The sequence below is a fragment of the Paraphaeosphaeria sporulosa genome (assembly GCF_001642045.1).
Source record: "Paraphaeosphaeria sporulosa strain AP3s5-JAC2a unplaced genomic scaffold CC84scaffold_1, whole genome shotgun sequence".
NCBI classification, from domain to species: domain Eukaryota; kingdom Fungi; phylum Ascomycota; class Dothideomycetes; order Pleosporales; family Didymosphaeriaceae; genus Paraphaeosphaeria; species Paraphaeosphaeria sporulosa.
The window spans coordinates 1,226,285-1,242,169 of NW_017253360.1; the positions used below are offsets into that span (position 1 = coordinate 1,226,285).

The window sequence follows — 15,885 nt, forward strand, 5'->3', positions numbered from 1 at the left end:
CTCTCTCTCGACAGACAGCGCTAGATGTTGCGCGGCTCCATGGCCCAAAAAAGCCTATAAGAACGTCAGGGCACGTGCGGGTAGACTGCGTGTGCTCTGGGGCCGCCCGTAAAATGGGTTGGGAATGTCAATTGCAGAAAATCTCTCATAGTCATCGACTCCTCGATGGCTCGTGTAGGCTTTCTATTGTTTTCCTGACAGCTCTCAGGGTGCCTTCTCACGACAGCACCGTGTTATCACTCAGAGGCAGAGAGCAAGATCCTTCCCAAGTGGCACAGGTCCATGCTCTGCGCGCTGCACCACCTGCCGGTCCGCCGAGCTGGTTAGTAGCACATCGCGCGCAATATGCGCACGTATCTAGATCACCATTGTAACTGACTGTGGCGAGTGAGTGGTATGGAACAACGGTAATTTTGGTATCTCGATAACCAGCAAACAATATGCAAACTCCACCCAGTCCCAGCCCTATAATGACACAAGAAAAGACATTGCCCCAATCCTTCGCGCCGCTTGATCAATTGATCCGACATCCACCCTAGATATGTCTAGTGGTGGAAGTGTGGCTGCTGCGGCTGCTGCGCATAGTACATGCCCTCCTGCTTTCCCGGCTGCGCCTGCAGCAGATGCTTGCTCTCCTCACGGTACGTGACCTCCTTGTCCTGCTGCGTCAGATCGCACGGCGTGCAGCAGCACGCGCACATGCAGTCGCCGCAGCCGTTGCCCTTGAGATGGTACTTTGCGCGGACGTCGCCGCGGTTCATCATGGGGAGAATGAAGGAGATGCCAAAGCAGGCGAGACCGCAGAAGGCCATGCACTGGGGATGTTAGTGGGGCAGAAGGGATTTTGGGCAGGAAGAGAAGCGTACGGAGGAGTTGCAGCACGAGTAGCCTTGCATGTTGCCGTCATTCTTGGAGCGGTGGCGGGTCTTGCCGTAGAGGATGCAGGGGCACCACCATGACATGCAGCCTTTTTCGCGTCAATGGTTTGCTTTGTTGTTGGCGTTTCTAAATACTTACAGGTGCCAATGGGGCTGCAGCAGCCCGAGCCCGAGTGGTGCCAGTCTTGCTTTTGGATGGTAGTCATGGCTGATGATGTATCGATTCCCTTGGAAACAAAAGAATTGTTGAAACAGAGTCCACGAAAAACGTGCGCGGGCTCGGACTCAGACTATATAGTCTACTGTGCACAAAGTCTCACCGGAAGTCCGTCGTGCGCTGGGGTCTGGCTGGGGATGATGCAGGGGTGCGCCGTAAGCAGAGTCAAAGCGACCAACACGTCGGTACAAGTGTACAGCCGGTTGCGGAACGTTTGACAAAAATTGAGTTTATGTATACAGGCACACAATGTGAAAGAGTGACTCAAAGCCGTCGTACCGCGCCGTTTATAAGAAAATCGCTGCATAAGGAGTAGGCGCAAGGCAGCCTCTCGGAAATGGAAACATGGGGCATGGCTGAGGCTGAGAAGAGGCGCGATAGCCCAATTAGAGGATCGCGCTACCCAGCAATAGCATGCCCAACAGAAGGAAGGGTCGAGCCATACCCAATTTGGGATTCGCAGTCGTTCAGAGATGGTCGGACCTTTTCTCTGTGGGTCTGCGTTGTGAATACGGGCCGGGTAGTGTGCTACGCCGCCGTAGCTGAAAGGCAACACTCGCTGATCTCATCGTGTAGCCAATAAGCGGGTGTGCATGATTGCCCGGTAATCTTAATTCTCAGCCTTATGCTGGTCTGTGTCTTAGTTCTGACCGTGGCGCCAGCACCGCAGAATGATTTGGGGGCTGAGTGCGTTTGACTGGGGTCCACAATGCGGGAAAGCCTCAAGGGCCGATGCAATTTGGTACTCGAGTTTTGTGCATGACGTCCGCGTTGACAGAGGAGTGAGCATGGTGAGATCGCGCAGCAGGTATCTTCTTCCTCGTATAAAAGGAATTTGGACCACATTTGTCCACGTCTCAAGGCCAAGCGGCGTAACCTCTCGCACGTGCAACCTCCTGCAGGTGGTCGCTAAGCGAGGTTTCGCACGACAATGCGATGAACGGCGAAGTAAGCAGCACCGACCGACGGCACGTAATAAGCTTCTTGACGAGCTTGGCCAAAATACTGTTGCTCCTTGCGTACGAATGTAAGAGAGAGTTCGTGAGGCTCGGCGACGAGATTTTCGGGGCTTTGCTGTGTGCCCGAAATAGAAGTCCGACGCTGTGCCTGCATTAGCGCATTTGTGGTAAGCCGGCCCCTAGATCAGCGGAGCTGCGATGAAACTCCTAAACATCGTCATTCGCGTTGTTACTCGTTGCCTCTCTGGCGCTGTGTTCGTCGGAGCTATGCGTGCTGCACTCATTGCTTCGCTTGTCGCCGTAGCAAGCGCGTATAGGTCGTGGATCGGCGTTGACACCAGATGGGCGACGCACCCTGACAGGACGGCACAATGGTATGACGAGAATGCCCAAGGCCGTCTTCCGGAGTTGGCCCAGTCTATGACGACGGTGGTCGCGAACAAGTCCTCCATCGTGAAACTAGAATGTATGGGATGTCCGTTCAGGGTGCGAAAGCTGCACGCGGAGCCAGAAGAATGGCAAGAGCCCCCGCAGGATAGTTCGCTGGTGAGACAGCCTTGAAGAAGCGTATCTTTCCAAGAAGTTAAGCGACTGACGACTCTGCAGCTCCTCAACTTCACCATCGATGCTTCAACCGCTGCACTTCTCCTCAATGGCCAGCCCGTCGCAGCCCTAGCGCCAATGCCGCTGCATATCCATGCTTTCCAAGTAAATGCAAATTTCACCGAAATGCACATGCGCAAGGCCATAGACCTTCAAATGATGGACAAAAGCTGGAATCTGGGGACAAAGTACGGCAAATTTGAGCTGCAATACGAACACACCGTGGTTGCGACGCGTGAGCCGGGAAAGTCGTGGATCCAGTTTGACGTCACGGGTATCTTGTACCCCTACGCCATGCACAAGCATGATCCAAAGGGGTATTACGAGCTGCAAGCGGGCGACCAGAAACTTGTGCAGATCTTGCTGCGCGAGAAGGCTGAACCGCACGAGCTTTCCATTGAGGACGTGCAGCTTGTTGACCGCAAAGACCGTGCGAAGCCGTATGCAATGCCATGCGGTCGCCTTGCTATGGCACAGACAACTTTCAAGCCTCTGGAATGGGACGACTACGGCAAGATTGGGACGTGGTCCAGGTGGTTCAATTTATTGTGGGACAAGACAGGAGAGCTGTTTTTGGAGAACCTCATCTACCTGCCTGTGGTGATTGTTGTGGTTCCTGCATTGGTGCTGCTTCGCTGGATGACCAGAAGGCAGCAGCAGCAGCAGGTGGCTCTCCCCACCGAAAACGACGCCGAGGCAGCGCTAGTGGATAGCGAACACCAAGATACTACCCCGGAAGCCGAGTATGTGGACAGGGAGGAGAAGGTTTAAACGCTCACACCGACATGATGTGGTGAAGAGAGAGGCGAGCCTTGGCAAGTAGGGCAATACGACAGGGCAAATCCAGAAAGTACGCTAAAACAGCCGGACCCTATGTGTCGGATAGCGCTGAATTTTCACGACCAAGCAAATCGCTGCGCGTGACAGAACGTGTTCATCTTCAAGAGACAAGAGAAAGCAGATACGATGGGGCAATTTGATCGGAAAGCCCAATCTCAACCGAAACACGGCAAGCCCTCAGACAGCGGTGCCTCGCGGGCTCCTCCACCCCCACCAAAATCGCGGCCACTGGAGCGAGGACCAGGCCTCAAAAAGAAGGCGCCGCCCAAGAAACCGCAACCACCAAAGAATGGAGTTCCGAATCTGCAGCCAAACATCCTGCCCGTCGAGCTGCAACAGCTCATTCTTGATATCTTCCGCGCTACGTTCCCTTTTGAAGACTTTGCAGATCTGAAGCCCATGCTGGGCAAAATCAATGAGGCATTGGTCCAAGGAGATTTCGAGGAGGCATTGCGCACAGAAGAATTCCGCGAGGGGTACGCGATCCGATGGAGCCCGACCCGTGCGTTGATTTTCGCGAACGTGTTCGAGCAGATTTGCGATGAGCATAGAAACAGTCCGTGGGTAGAGCGACTACTTGGGGGTGACGGTGACGGACCGGCCAAGGCACTTTGCTTTGGTGGTGGGGCAGCCGAAGTCATGGCTATGGCGGGAGCGATGCGGTACAGACGAGCGGACGCCGCTGGGAAACCGAGTGCTGGACTTTCATCTTCACCTCCACCCTCAGCTCCCTACCTCGACCTCCACTTGCTCGATGCAGCAGACTGGTCTGGCGTTGTATCGAAACTCACTACTGGCCTCGAAACCCCTCCCGAGCTGTCCAAGTACGCCAGCGCCGCAGCGCGCGCTCGTAACGCATCGTTCCTTTCGCCACAGGCTCTCAAGGTTACATGCACCCAGACCCGGGTTCTGGACCTTACCCAGGAGGAGCTGCAGTCTCTATTCCCCCCAGATGTCACGCTCGTCACGCTCCTTTTCACCCTAAACGACCTTTACACCACCTCCATCCGGCGTGCGACAAGCTTCCTGCGGAAGCTGACCGCTGTCGTACCGACAGGATGTTTACTTCTAGTAGCGGATGCGCATGGTGCCTCTTCAACTGCGGATGGCAAAGAAAATGGTCAGGAGGAGCCGTACCCGATGAGCTGGCTCTTGGACAAGGTGATGCTGCCGACGCAGTTGAAAGTAGAGGATGAACTGATGCCGAAGAGAGAGTGGGAGAAGCTGATGGGCGACATGAATCGGCTGTTCAAGTTTCCTGAGAAAGGGCTGAGCTATCCGGCCGGGCTGGAAAATTTGAAGATGCAAGTGCATCTTTTCAAGCGCGTATAGCCGTTGACAAAAGCTGAAACCCGCCATCATATCTAATAGCAAGATCAGATAGCGTAGGTGGAGTAGATGCCAGGATGTGCCTACCTCTTGCAACGACGTTGGCACATATCTCAGCTTCACTTCGATTTCTGGGATCAATCTGGCCATGCTGCTGTGGCACAGCCATTGTCAATAGTAATCCGAGAGAGCGCTGAAAGCACTAGAGCTTGGACGTTGGACCATTACTATCTCTGCGAGTATAATTTGCTGTGAAGCTGGAAAAAGGGCGGTCTCTCCGCATTGCCGATGCCAAATCCAGCCAGCTGAATCGTCCGTGGAAAAATGCACCCCGTTGCATGAGTCATCGAAACGCTGCAACCCGCCATCTATTGGCATTTGATTAGTAGCAGTCCGCTTCCATCTCAATTATTTAGTGCAGTCTGTCCGCTCTTTCACAAATCGTCCCTGGACCCCACCATCCGCCCAACAAGGTAAGCGCACCAGGCCCCGCCTCCACCTGCCAACTCTAGCCATGTCCGTCGAGGTGCACCCCCACAACCCCGCCTGGTCCTCCCAGTTCCTCGCAATCAAAGAGCGACTGGAACGTCTCCTCAAGGACGTCCCATACAAAAGCATCGAGCACGTCGGCAGCACTTCCGTCCCCGGCCTCGTCGCAAAGCCCATCATCGACATCGACATCATCGTCGCGCGCAACCATGTACAAACTACCCTCGCCACGCTCACTGCCGCGGGCTTCACCGACATGGGCGAACTCGGCATCAAGGACAGATGGTGCGTGAAGGATCCCGAACAAGAGCCGAAGCGAAACGTATATGTCTGCGTGGAGGGTGCAATCCAGACGCGGAACCATCTCGCACTGCGGGATACGCTGAGGCGCGATGAGAAGCTGAGAAACCATTACGCGCACGTGAAATTGGGCCTTGCGGCCAAGGGGGTCGATATTGTGGAGTATGTCGAGGGGAAGAGTGCGATTATCGAGAAGATTCTGAGGGCGGCGGGGACTTTGAGTGAGGAGGACATGGGGGCGGTTAGCAAGGCGAATAAACGAGGTGAACGCATCGGTGCGATTAAGACGGAGAGGCTGGTGCTGAGAGAATTCGTGTGGGGCGATGTAGAGGCCTATTTTGGGCTCGAAAGTAGGGAAGAGGTGGTTAGGTATCAGAATTGGGGACCGAGAACAAGGGAACAGGTGGGCGAGCAGGTTGCTGAGATTGTGAAGGGTTCGGCGGCGGTGCCGAGGACGCATTTCGAGCTTGCTGTAGAGCATGAAGGGAGGTTCATTGGACGTGTTGGGGCGAAGGTGAAAAAGGATGGGATCGCGCATGCGGATCTGTGGTTTTCGTTCTTACCGGAGTGTCAGGGGAGGGGATTCGCGACAGAAGCCATGAAGGCGTTCATCCCATTGCTGAGCGGTCCGTTGGAGCTGGAGATCGAGTGCGATCCCAGGAATACTGGAAGCTGGAAGTTAGCAGAGCGCTTGGGTTTCGAACGGTTCGAGCTCACCGAAAAGGCCTTCGAGTGCAAAGGTGAATGGGTCGATAGTCTGGTGTATCGCAAACAGGTATAGTAAGCACACCGCTCTGAATCTATCAGCTTGTGCATTTCATCATGAGGCAAGCACGCAACTCCGAGTTTAGCGTATTGAAGAAGCGTTGTAACGGGCGGACTAATGCCGGAGCCACTCCGGATCGGATCCTACGACTTACCGGATTACCATATCAATCACTACTGAGCTTCAACATCTTGGCGCATATCATGCTATATCCACATACCAGCGATACCATGTATGGTTGATACATTTCTCTCTCTACTCACTCTACCTTTCTATCCCACATCCTTCACCCCGATCTCAACAATGCCTCGCCATATCCTAGTCTTCGGCGGAACCAGTAAGCGACCAACTTCCCAGTCCTCATATCATTCTAATCACACGCAGGTCCAGCGGGAATCGACTTCTCACTCGCCGCTCTCCGAGACGGCCACACCCTAACCCTCTACGTCCGCAACGCGTCCAAACTGCCTCCCGAAATCCGCGAAAACGCCACAATCCACACCGGCCAGCTCAACGACGCCGCCGCCGTCGAGAAAGCTGTAGCCAGCGGCGCCAAAACATGCGTCTCTTTTCTCGGCCCCGTGATGAGCGATCTCAAGAGGGGGTCCACGGTAAGTCCTTTCGCGCTGAGTTCTGTGCCACACGCGAGGGCGCCCAGACTGAGTATGCATGTGCATGTGTGCAGCCCATCACAAACGGCTACGCCACCATCCTTCCCCTTCTCGAGAAACACGCCTATGAACGCACACTCTTCATAAGCACAGCATCCTACCGCGCGCCCCACGACCGCTTCTCTCTCGCCTACTCCTTCATGATCTGGGGCGTGTATCTCTTCGCGCGGGCGGCGTATGAAGAGATTAATGCGATGACGCGGCTCATGGTTGCGCTGCCGAGCGAGATGAACTGGACGGTTTTTCGGGTGCCGATGTTGAAGAGCGGGGAGGCGAGGGCGGTGAAGGCGGGTATGGTGGGCGAGGTGGGCGTGATGTTGGACAGGAAGGGGTTGGCCGAGTGGGTGCTGAGGGAGATGGAGGAAGGGAAGTGGGTGGGAAGGTGTGTGGCGGTTGCGAATGCGTGATGAGACGTTAGCAGAGTAGTTTGGGGTATAGTTGTAGAGGAGAAGGTCAGTCGCAGTCAATGCAGCAAATGAAACAAGAGGAGTTAGGCTAAAACTCATGGATGGAAGGAAAGACAATCGTGCATGCCCAACCGCCCCATGACTTTGCTTCCGTCCGACACTGATCGACAGGACGACCATCCGGCACACCTGATAGCCGGTCTGTCAGGACAGTGCAGCCAAGCTTTGTCGCCGCCTGGCCCAACCCGTCCAATACCTTGGCAAGTACACTCCTTTCCTTCCGTTTCCTCTAATGATTTTAATAATGTATTCTAGTCTGTAACGTTTCTACTCTAAGAGCGGAGGTGGAGTAGTCATCGCCTACCTCATCCGCAATGGCGAACTCTGGGAGCTTCTCTACGTATTCACCTGCGCGCCTCTCTTCGTGCCACAGCGCCGCTGCCCAACAACAGTGAAGATGAGTAGGATCTGCCCAACGCCGATAGACATTGAGAAATCAAGTTTTATGATGGTCCGTGCAGCCGTTCCTGTATGTGATTAACAGGACTGGTGACGCATGGCAGTGGCGCCGGGACTGGGCGAGTGCTACACACGGGCTTCAATGTGTACAAAGGATAGTTCAGGTAACCGGGATAAGAACACAAATAGAAGTGAATACCTCTGCTATGTACTTTCTACTACTATTGACTTTCTACGACTGTTCACCGTCTCTCCTCTCCAATTCTGCCCACCACCGGTCCCGCCCCGGAAAAGCTCATCATCTTATCGGTGAACGATCACTCCTTATCACTGCTCTCAAAGGTATATGTACCACTTTTAATAGAACAGAGGCACTGTTATATCGATTTATAACTCAGTAACACCAACTAAATAGTTCATTATCAGCAATCTTCACAGGCCAGTTCTCCGTCCCATTTATCGACCTCACGCCCATGGGCATACTCAACCCATATCTAAGCCTACGATATGGTCTCTCCCCTCCTCGATCTCACATCAGATGCGACCAAGCCCCACAGAACAGCGACGCCTCAAAGCCCACCACTCAATTCGGTTTCTCTTCCAACCTTCTATTGTGGATTGCAACCCCCATCCTACTAGCCCCCGTAGTACTAGCTATCCACTACATCCTAGACCACGCGCCAATTTGCATGTTCAGCTGCGCGCCGTTCTTCCCGCCGGGATGCCCCTTCACAACGACACTGGGAATGACTGAGATCTGTGCATCCCCGTTATCTGGCGAGGAGACGAATTGTATGACGGTGCCTGTCATTGAGCATGTGCGTGTGAATCATTGACTGCATTGATCACCCAACGCAGTGATGCCGGCATAGGAGCGTGCGGTGGATGTTGTAGGTTCCGATGGAGGCATTGTGGGAATGGTGTGGCGGGTTTATGAAGTTGGCGGAAGGTGAGTGTGCAGAAGAAGCATGCACAAGGGCCTGGACTATTGTCGTGGGTAATCTTTAGCGTGGTCGTGAACACCGGAATTGCTAGAATTGATAAGATGGTACGGCTTCCTTAATCTAAACTTGGTACGTCACATAAGTCATCCTATTGTCAAAATCAGTCGGTCCATACGGTGCCGCGAGAGGCATGTATAGGTGCCAGATCCTAAATAAAGAGTACCGTCCCAGGTGATGGTTCCCATTGTATCTCAAACCCTTGTCGCGGGTGCAAGAGACGGCTCCGTCGAGCTGTCCCTCGCCCTGAGTTCTTGTCTTACACAGAGCTGGACCGCTAATTCCACCACGACAGCATACCCGGAAATTTCTTGTGACGGTTGGAAGATTCTCAGTCCGATTTACGTGCTTCTCGTGGTCGTTTAATCGTGAAGTATAACATTGTGAGGCTTCTTTCAGTTGACATTCCACTTGCCGATCCTCGGCCGAACTGTGCCACGGCTAGCCTCATATATGTGTTTGTGGCCGTATGAGGAGGCCTCGTGATAACGGAATGGTGAAGCTGCAGATAACAAACTTACTCGGTCGGACACCAGGTCATCATGGACTGCTTGTTTTGGCGATTGATCATCAGTCCAGTGTAGAGCTCATGGCCGAGGATTGTAAGGCTCTGAGGCGATACGAAGCCAAGAGCATTACCAGTCTACTACGAGTAGAATTTCTGATCATCCCTTCAACAGAGAAAGCATGCGTGGAGCCTCACGGACAAGGCCCCACAGCATTGTGAAGGTAGGGCGGATAGGCTATGTGTTGCGTGAGCAACTTCCTAGTTACGCTGGATATCCCCGCCACCGAAAATCGCATTAAGACAGGCAACCCTGTTCATAGCAATGTGCTGTATCCGCGCCTCTGCAAGTTGCTTTTTCCATGAACGTAGAACACGAGTTGTGCGTATCCTGCAGTAAGGAGAACTTCGTCGTGATAGTAACACTGTGTAGCCTCGTTAGATGTCCGTACTGTCCGGTCAGGGTTCCGAATGGCCTCAAACTCGATGAGAGCCACGTTGGTCAGCGATCGTTAGGCACACATATCCAGAGTGGCAAAAGGCGGTGAGTAAGACAATGCTCACTCACCATGTTCAGGCTTCAGAGAGTGCTCCAGCTTGAATAATCTACTGGTCGCCTTAGCCATGTATACAGGTGCGTCAAGTGGGCCGCTAACCATGCTTAGGAGGTACGGTATCGCTACATCCTTGTTCCCCGGATCGTAAAGGCTCGGATCTAGCCTGCACCCGCGGAGAGCGGGGTGTAAATGTGAACAGACCATATCTCTGTTTTCGTCCCGGAGCTAAGGCACGGCTGTACGTGCGCAAAAAGCCGCTTCGTTTTGGAGTGGTGTGATGTGAAACCCACTGAAGAGGCCAAAAGCCCAAATCTGTATGTCGGAAAAATGGTGACGCATGCTTCCCTGATGCTTCGTATCCATGAGTTGTCACCGGAAGGCAATAGGCGTGTGTGCTATTGAACGTGCGGGGTAAGACCGATGCACCATGATGACCATGCCCAAGTGCTCACGTAGAGATACACACCGGGAATCAGGGCCTCACAGCTCTGACGGGAGACCTTCGGCATGCAGACTTGTAAGTTCCGTCGCAAGCCTATGCACTTTGCGGCGCCGAAACAACGCTCGTGTCCGTCCTGGTGTGGCCTTGATCAGAAGCATGGCAGCGCAGTTGGGCGTGTTCTCAACGCCTCCGCTCGGCATGGGAGCTGGAAACATGGCTAAGCCCGTCATTCTGGTTCCTTAGAATCCGATCGGCATCCACGATGCCGAGCTGGGATCTCCAGCGGTAGTAGCCTCACTGCAAATGCTGGCACGCACTTATCTTCAAACTCATTCTTTTTCGGCAAATTTCACAGCATCAAGTATCCCCAAGCCGCTGATCGGCATCCTAATGCCGCCTTTAGGGTATCCGGATTCCTGGCCTGGGTGCTAGCCACGTTATCACGGGAAATAGCACCGGTCGTAAAGACCCTTCTTCAAGGTACCTTACAGGTCGCAACGTGGGTATTGGCAGACAAGCGGCTTCCAGAACAGGAGCCCGGAATGCGGGTCAAGTTACGTCATTGCCCAGTACCTAGGTGCACTGCGTTATCGTCCCAGATGCATTCATGCCCAGTGAAAGGGGTGGAGTATCACGACGGACGAGACAGGATGTTCCCTGCGTGCTGTGGAAGCTAGGCGATTGACAGTGGCCGGCGCGTTGTCCAGCGCACCGTGGAGACACCGGCAAAGTGTCAATCCTCTTTTGGTTTCGGCGTAATCCTTAGCGAGATTTGTGGTGCGATGTCTGGTATGGGAGATCGTCGTTGTGGAACAGTGGTGGTTCATGGCGAAGACCCAATCCGGTTAAAGCCTGCTACACCACTGGAGCCCAAGGGTCGATGGTTCTCTGCGTAAGACAAGAAGAATATGGCGGCTTTGCAGGTCATTCCATGCAAGTCAGTGGCGACTGCATCGCTTTATAAGAAAGGACAGTTCATCGTTGTAATGGACTGAGGACGTGGCGGGTGAGTTGGCGCTCGCAATATGCGAGCGATCGCGTCCGGTCGCACCAGTCGTGCGTGGGCATCGAACATCGAGTAATTACACCGGAGACTGGGCTAGGATTGGGAAACGAGGGCTGGGGTGTAGTAGGGCGGACTTGTGTCGCCGTCAGCTGTCGCAGCCCTCGCAGCCCGATCGACCACCGAGTTGGGTGAGGCGAGCAAGTGAGGCGGCAATGCAGCACGTTCGCTGCCCAACACGTTTCTGCCGAATCCGAGATATATCGCTATAACACATAAGCAATTCGGTCCGCGACAGACTTATATCTCCAGGGGCCAGTGCCTTGATGCCTGATATCGTGGATCGAACATTCTCCAAGGCCGAGTAAGGCTTTATGAATCGCGCAGTCGTCCTTTTTTGACTGAGTCGACAGATCTTAATACCAAACGCACCCAGCCACGAGAAACTCCTGGCTTCAGTTACAATAAAGGCACTATAGAGCCGCTGCATACAACGCAACCTCGATATGTCTGGCACAAACTCATACTTCGTTCCTGGATATGGAATCTCGCGAACTGTAATACAAAACGAGATCCATTACTATTGTGGTCCGAACTCGATCGTCCGACCGTATACGCTCCAGGTAAGGCAGCAACAAAGATCGTCGGATGTGCATGAGACTGATAGATCTTCAGGGACGCGACGGCTTCCTGGTAACAACGTCTGGTCCTCCTCTGACGCAGGTAATGGTATTTGCATCGACGATCTTTCCAATATGCTCACAACTGTAGGCGCAAATCGAGGATCTCAAGATCTCATCCCGAGAATACGAAGAAAAACAGTCAAGAATAGCGGGCGAGGCCACTGTCTTTGTCAACAAGCCCATCGCGGTACATCAGAGGCTTCGAAGAGGCTGACGGCAGGTCCGACACGAATTTGTTAAAACCACCTTCCATTGCGGCGAGCTTGAACCATTTGTCCTGCTTAGCGCAGCATTTATAATACGTTTCCGTTTCGATACCACTTGTCTGGGTAGGAGTGGCGCAGATAGTCCCTTTTGTGGTTGGAGTCTTGTATGTTGGACCTTTGCCTGCAGTTGTTTGGAAGAGATCTCTCCTTGGAGAAGGGCCATGCATGCTGGACGGCGTTCAATCATGCTGCACGCTGAGATGATTATACATTAGCACTGGAATTTGTACCCAATACGTTGCAATGTTCGATTTATTTTGTTGTGCCATGTCTGCTTGAGATTGTAATGCGTCTTGGTTATGGTGCATCCGCTGACGGGGCACAGTGGAAGTCAACGAACGAGGTCACCGGGATCGCATAGATGTATTCTAGGTTCAACGATTTTCGTTCTGCGGGATAGGCGAGTCATTGACTAGAAAACCCGGGTCTCAAATGGAGAGTCTGCCCCAAACAGAGTCGTCTCGTTTGGGATTTGATTCGAATTCGCTTAGAAAGGATTCGATGTAAATGGTCTGGCCCTCGATACCTTGCTGCCTGACCATACTGGGGCGGCAGCTGGCCGTCGCGGAGCATACTGCAGCATGCAGCATGCAGCAACGTTACTGTCCGAAAATCTTATTGATGAATCTGGTTTTCGATAAGCCTCGCTTCATGGCGTGCACGCCCAAACTCCGATGGTTGTTGCCTACCTGCACCGCGTCGGATAATTGCGTGGCCCTGTTGGAAAACGAACCCCCAGTTGGAGACTAATCAATGCTGCCGCCTTGTCTGCTCGAGATTGCAAAGCCAGTGGGCGAAAATTCTCGGTTTGGGGGCGGCTCATGCAGAGTAGAGAGACTTCGCCTACGGCATTCGGGGCGAACGCTCGAATGTATACTCACCGGTCGTCTTAGCGGCGACCGGCTGAGCCACGTAGAAAGACATGAATGGAGGGACGCAAAAGACGGCATTCGTGCGTTTAGATGTGGAGCAATGTGACGTGGAATTGTCGCGATGAGGCGAAGGTCAACTGTTGGGCAGGAGTGAAGGGGCAATGCGTGAGCGTCTGATTGGCTGGCTCTCCATTAGGTCAGCAACAACAAGACGAAGCTGCGACGACTGCAAAGATACGCAGGTCATGATGTTTGCAGCGAGATTGATACTTTCTCAGGTACTATGTTCTTCTAATCACTTTCCGTAGACTTTGCATCAACCTACCAGTCCCGGCTAACTCGACCTCTATCGGGATTTGTACGGACCAATGCATGGAATAGGCAGCGAATGTGACGCCCATGCATGACTTTTCCTCCCTGACCATGAAAGGGCGCCAGGCGGGCATCGACGCAACGTAATCATGTCCGATGAGTAATGAGACCTGAATAGGACATGTGGCTATCACTTGTCCGCGGGTCTCCATTCAATCTAAAGACTGTTCTGAATGTGAGCATGGGCCGCCGTAAGAGATGTTCGGAAGTATTGAACATAGCAAGAGGACTCCGCTTTGTCCGAGCGTCTCGATGGACAGGGCGCTGTAGCCGTGTAGTGTTGCCCTGGTGGGCTCACGATGTTCTCTCAGCCAGCTTCTTTCCTCATCTCAACTGCACTCTGATACGCGTCGAGGCTCACATTGCCAGCACTCCAGACCGCAATCGCCTGCACGTGGACGCCCTTCTCTTTGCGCCGCTCCGTGTAGCCTATCACGTTGATCCAGGCCCCAACGTCAATCTCATGTCGCTTGATCGACTCGAGCACGTGTTCGATGTTCACGTTCGCGATCTTGGGCGCACCAGAGGGCGGATAGTCGTGCTTCAGCCGCAGAGTCGCGCTTTGAAGAACATATTCATCGACACTACAGTGTATTAGCATTATGACCCAGTCCTATCAGCAGCTTTGCTTACCAGCCTAAAAAGCGCACCTTCGTCCCCGGCGCACACTTGTCCAGCTCGCCCAGCAGCACCAGGGTCGACGCAACCGGACCGTTCATGACGCGACATGGAGCAAGGATGCGATGCAAAGCGTGGGGCACCCGTAGGCCGCTTGCCAAGACGTGCACGTGCGAGCTAGCGCGACGACATCATCGGGTGTACCAGGGCCAGGCCTCAACCTTGCGAACGCTCACGAGGCAACACCGCAACGCACCCTCCTTAGACCGCTGCTCACACCCGCCAGGCACCCTTTGCTTCTCTTCCTTTTCTCGGCCCTTGATTCAAGCCTTTTCCAACCAGCCAACGGCCCGTCCACCACGCACTAGCCAGCCCTTATCGAACCCCGCCGTCCACCCGCGCACCCACCGCTGCACACGTCCCAAGGGCACTGCTCTGCACCCCCGCACCTGCGCACCGCCCTGCTCATACCGCGCGCACACAAACATGTCCGGCTGGGGCTTGGGCTGGTTCGGCGGCGGCGGGCAGAAGAAGGAGGCGCCCAAGAAGGCCATCCTGCAGCTGCGCGGCCAGCTCGAGATGCTCAACAAGCGCGAGAAGCACCTGCAGAACCAGATGGACGAGCAGGATACCTTGGCGAGAAAACACGTGAATACGAACAAGACTGGTACGTTTACCATGCCACATGCACCTCCGTTTCCAAGTCGTGTGGGAAGATGAAGGGAGGGAGGCTGATGAGTATGCGAGGACAGCCGCGAAAGCCGCCCTCAGACGAAAGAAGCAGTTCGAACACTCCCTCGAGCAGACCCAGTCCCAGATCATGACGCTCGAGCGCGAAGTCTACTCCATCGAGACCGCAAACATCAACAAGGAGACGCTCGACGCCATGAAGAACGCTGGCGCGGCGATGAAGCACATTCACGCCGGTCTCACCATCGACAAGGTCGACAACGTAATGTATCTCTCCCCCCCTAGCTCAAAAAAGGTCCAGCGGTTGACAAAGAATCCAGGGAAGACCTCCGCGAACAACACGCCATCGGCGACGAAATCTCCGAAGCCATCACCAGCGGCGTCGCCACCTCCGCCATCGACGAAGACGACCTCGACGAGGAGCTCGCTGAGCTCCAGCAGGAGCAGCTCGACGAGCAGATGCTCAACACGGGCCCTGTCCCCGTCGGCGACAAGGTCGGCCGCCTGCCGCAAGCGCCTAATGCAGAGATCAAGGGCAAGGCGCCCACGCGCGTCGAGGAGGACGACGAGGAAGAGGAGCTGAGGAAGCTGCAGGCAGAAATGGCTATGTGAGGGCACAGTTCGAATACATGAAGGGACAGCGACAGAAAGGGCGGTGAGCGATCTGGCATGGCATGGGACGGATGGGGGCGTTTGGCGAGACACCGTTTCATTTCACTTTTTCTGCGCGGCTTCCACATCAGTCGTGAATTTAGACCCTTCTGCCCGAGTAGCGAATAGGGAGGCGGATATACCTTGTCATCAATTTTGAACTTTCTGATTGAACTCACGTTCTCTACGCACTCATGTGAACTGCAAGGTGCCCAGGTACTTTCACCCTATCTTTCATGCTTAGGCCAATATGTCGCATTGCATATCAATCACCCAAATTCAGCCGCAGTAGCGCGTACCAAACATA

General features: G+C 54.0%; 8 protein-coding genes across 8 annotated transcripts; 6 read left to right on the forward strand and 2 right to left on the reverse strand.

The window, feature by feature from the left end:
- Positions 1 to 529: 529 nt before the first annotated feature.
- On the reverse strand, positions 530 to 1,258 carry CC84DRAFT_40638 (PLAC8-domain-containing protein). Its single transcript, XM_018186067.1, has 3 exons — positions 1,018 to 1,258; positions 867 to 967; positions 530 to 815 (listed from the first exon to the last, which is right to left on the reverse strand). The coding sequence occupies exons 1-3, from the start codon at positions 1,082 to 1,084 to the stop codon at positions 546 to 548; spliced, it is 438 nt and encodes a 145-aa protein (XP_018041944.1). The 5' UTR covers positions 1,085 to 1,258; the 3' UTR covers positions 530 to 545.
- A 1,063-nt stretch (positions 1,259 to 2,321) lies between these two features.
- Positions 2,322 to 3,428, forward strand: CC84DRAFT_1080633 (uncharacterized protein; the record flags this gene model as incomplete). The annotated part of the gene is made up of 2 exons (XM_018173900.1): positions 2,322 to 2,600; positions 2,661 to 3,428. 2 exons carry the CDS (start codon positions 2,322 to 2,324, stop codon positions 3,426 to 3,428), a joined length of 1,047 nt encoding a protein of 348 aa, XP_018041945.1.
- Positions 3,429 to 3,623: 195 nt separating this feature from the next.
- On the forward strand, positions 3,624 to 4,829 carry CC84DRAFT_1078120 (uncharacterized protein; the record flags this gene model as incomplete). Its single annotated transcript, XM_018173787.1, has 2 exons — positions 3,624 to 4,191; positions 4,225 to 4,829. 2 exons carry the CDS (start codon positions 3,624 to 3,626, stop codon positions 4,827 to 4,829), a joined length of 1,173 nt encoding a protein of 390 aa, XP_018041946.1.
- A 275-nt stretch (positions 4,830 to 5,104) lies between these two features.
- Positions 5,105 to 6,586, forward strand: CC84DRAFT_40667 (UPF0157-domain-containing protein). The gene has a single exon (XM_018186068.1). The coding sequence runs from the start codon at positions 5,341 to 5,343 to the stop codon at positions 6,394 to 6,396; it is 1,056 nt and encodes a 351-aa protein (XP_018041947.1). The 5' UTR covers positions 5,105 to 5,340; the 3' UTR covers positions 6,397 to 6,586.
- Positions 6,417 to 7,614, forward strand: CC84DRAFT_40677 (NAD(P)-binding protein). Its single transcript, XM_018186069.1, has 4 exons — positions 6,417 to 6,718; positions 6,766 to 6,992; positions 7,067 to 7,504; positions 7,568 to 7,614. The coding sequence occupies exons 1-3, from the start codon at positions 6,616 to 6,618 to the stop codon at positions 7,457 to 7,459; spliced, it is 723 nt and encodes a 240-aa protein (XP_018041948.1). The 5' UTR covers positions 6,417 to 6,615; the 3' UTR covers positions 7,460 to 7,504; positions 7,568 to 7,614.
- Positions 7,615 to 11,718: 4,104 nt separating this feature from the next.
- CC84DRAFT_1133482 (uncharacterized protein) lies at positions 11,719 to 12,607 on the forward strand. The gene is made up of 4 exons (XM_018175975.1): positions 11,719 to 11,790; positions 11,840 to 12,049; positions 12,102 to 12,149; positions 12,198 to 12,607. The coding sequence occupies exons 2-4, from the start codon at positions 11,933 to 11,935 to the stop codon at positions 12,321 to 12,323; spliced, it is 291 nt and encodes a 96-aa protein (XP_018041949.1). The 5' UTR covers positions 11,719 to 11,790; positions 11,840 to 11,932; the 3' UTR covers positions 12,324 to 12,607.
- Positions 12,608 to 13,489: 882 nt separating this feature from the next.
- On the reverse strand, positions 13,490 to 14,347 carry CC84DRAFT_1133483 (uncharacterized protein). Its single transcript, XM_018175976.1, has 2 exons — positions 14,253 to 14,347; positions 13,490 to 14,203 (listed from the first exon to the last, which is right to left on the reverse strand). The coding sequence occupies exons 1-2, from the start codon at positions 14,336 to 14,338 to the stop codon at positions 13,927 to 13,929; spliced, it is 363 nt and encodes a 120-aa protein (XP_018041950.1). The 5' UTR covers positions 14,339 to 14,347; the 3' UTR covers positions 13,490 to 13,926.
- Positions 14,348 to 14,465: 118 nt separating this feature from the next.
- Positions 14,466 to 15,750, forward strand: CC84DRAFT_1254024 (vacuolar-sorting protein-like protein snf7). The gene is made up of 3 exons (XM_018184432.1): positions 14,466 to 14,904; positions 14,990 to 15,194; positions 15,248 to 15,750. The coding sequence occupies exons 1-3, from the start codon at positions 14,724 to 14,726 to the stop codon at positions 15,537 to 15,539; spliced, it is 678 nt and encodes a 225-aa protein (XP_018041951.1). The 5' UTR covers positions 14,466 to 14,723; the 3' UTR covers positions 15,540 to 15,750.
- The last annotated feature ends 135 nt before the right edge of the window (positions 15,751 to 15,885 follow it).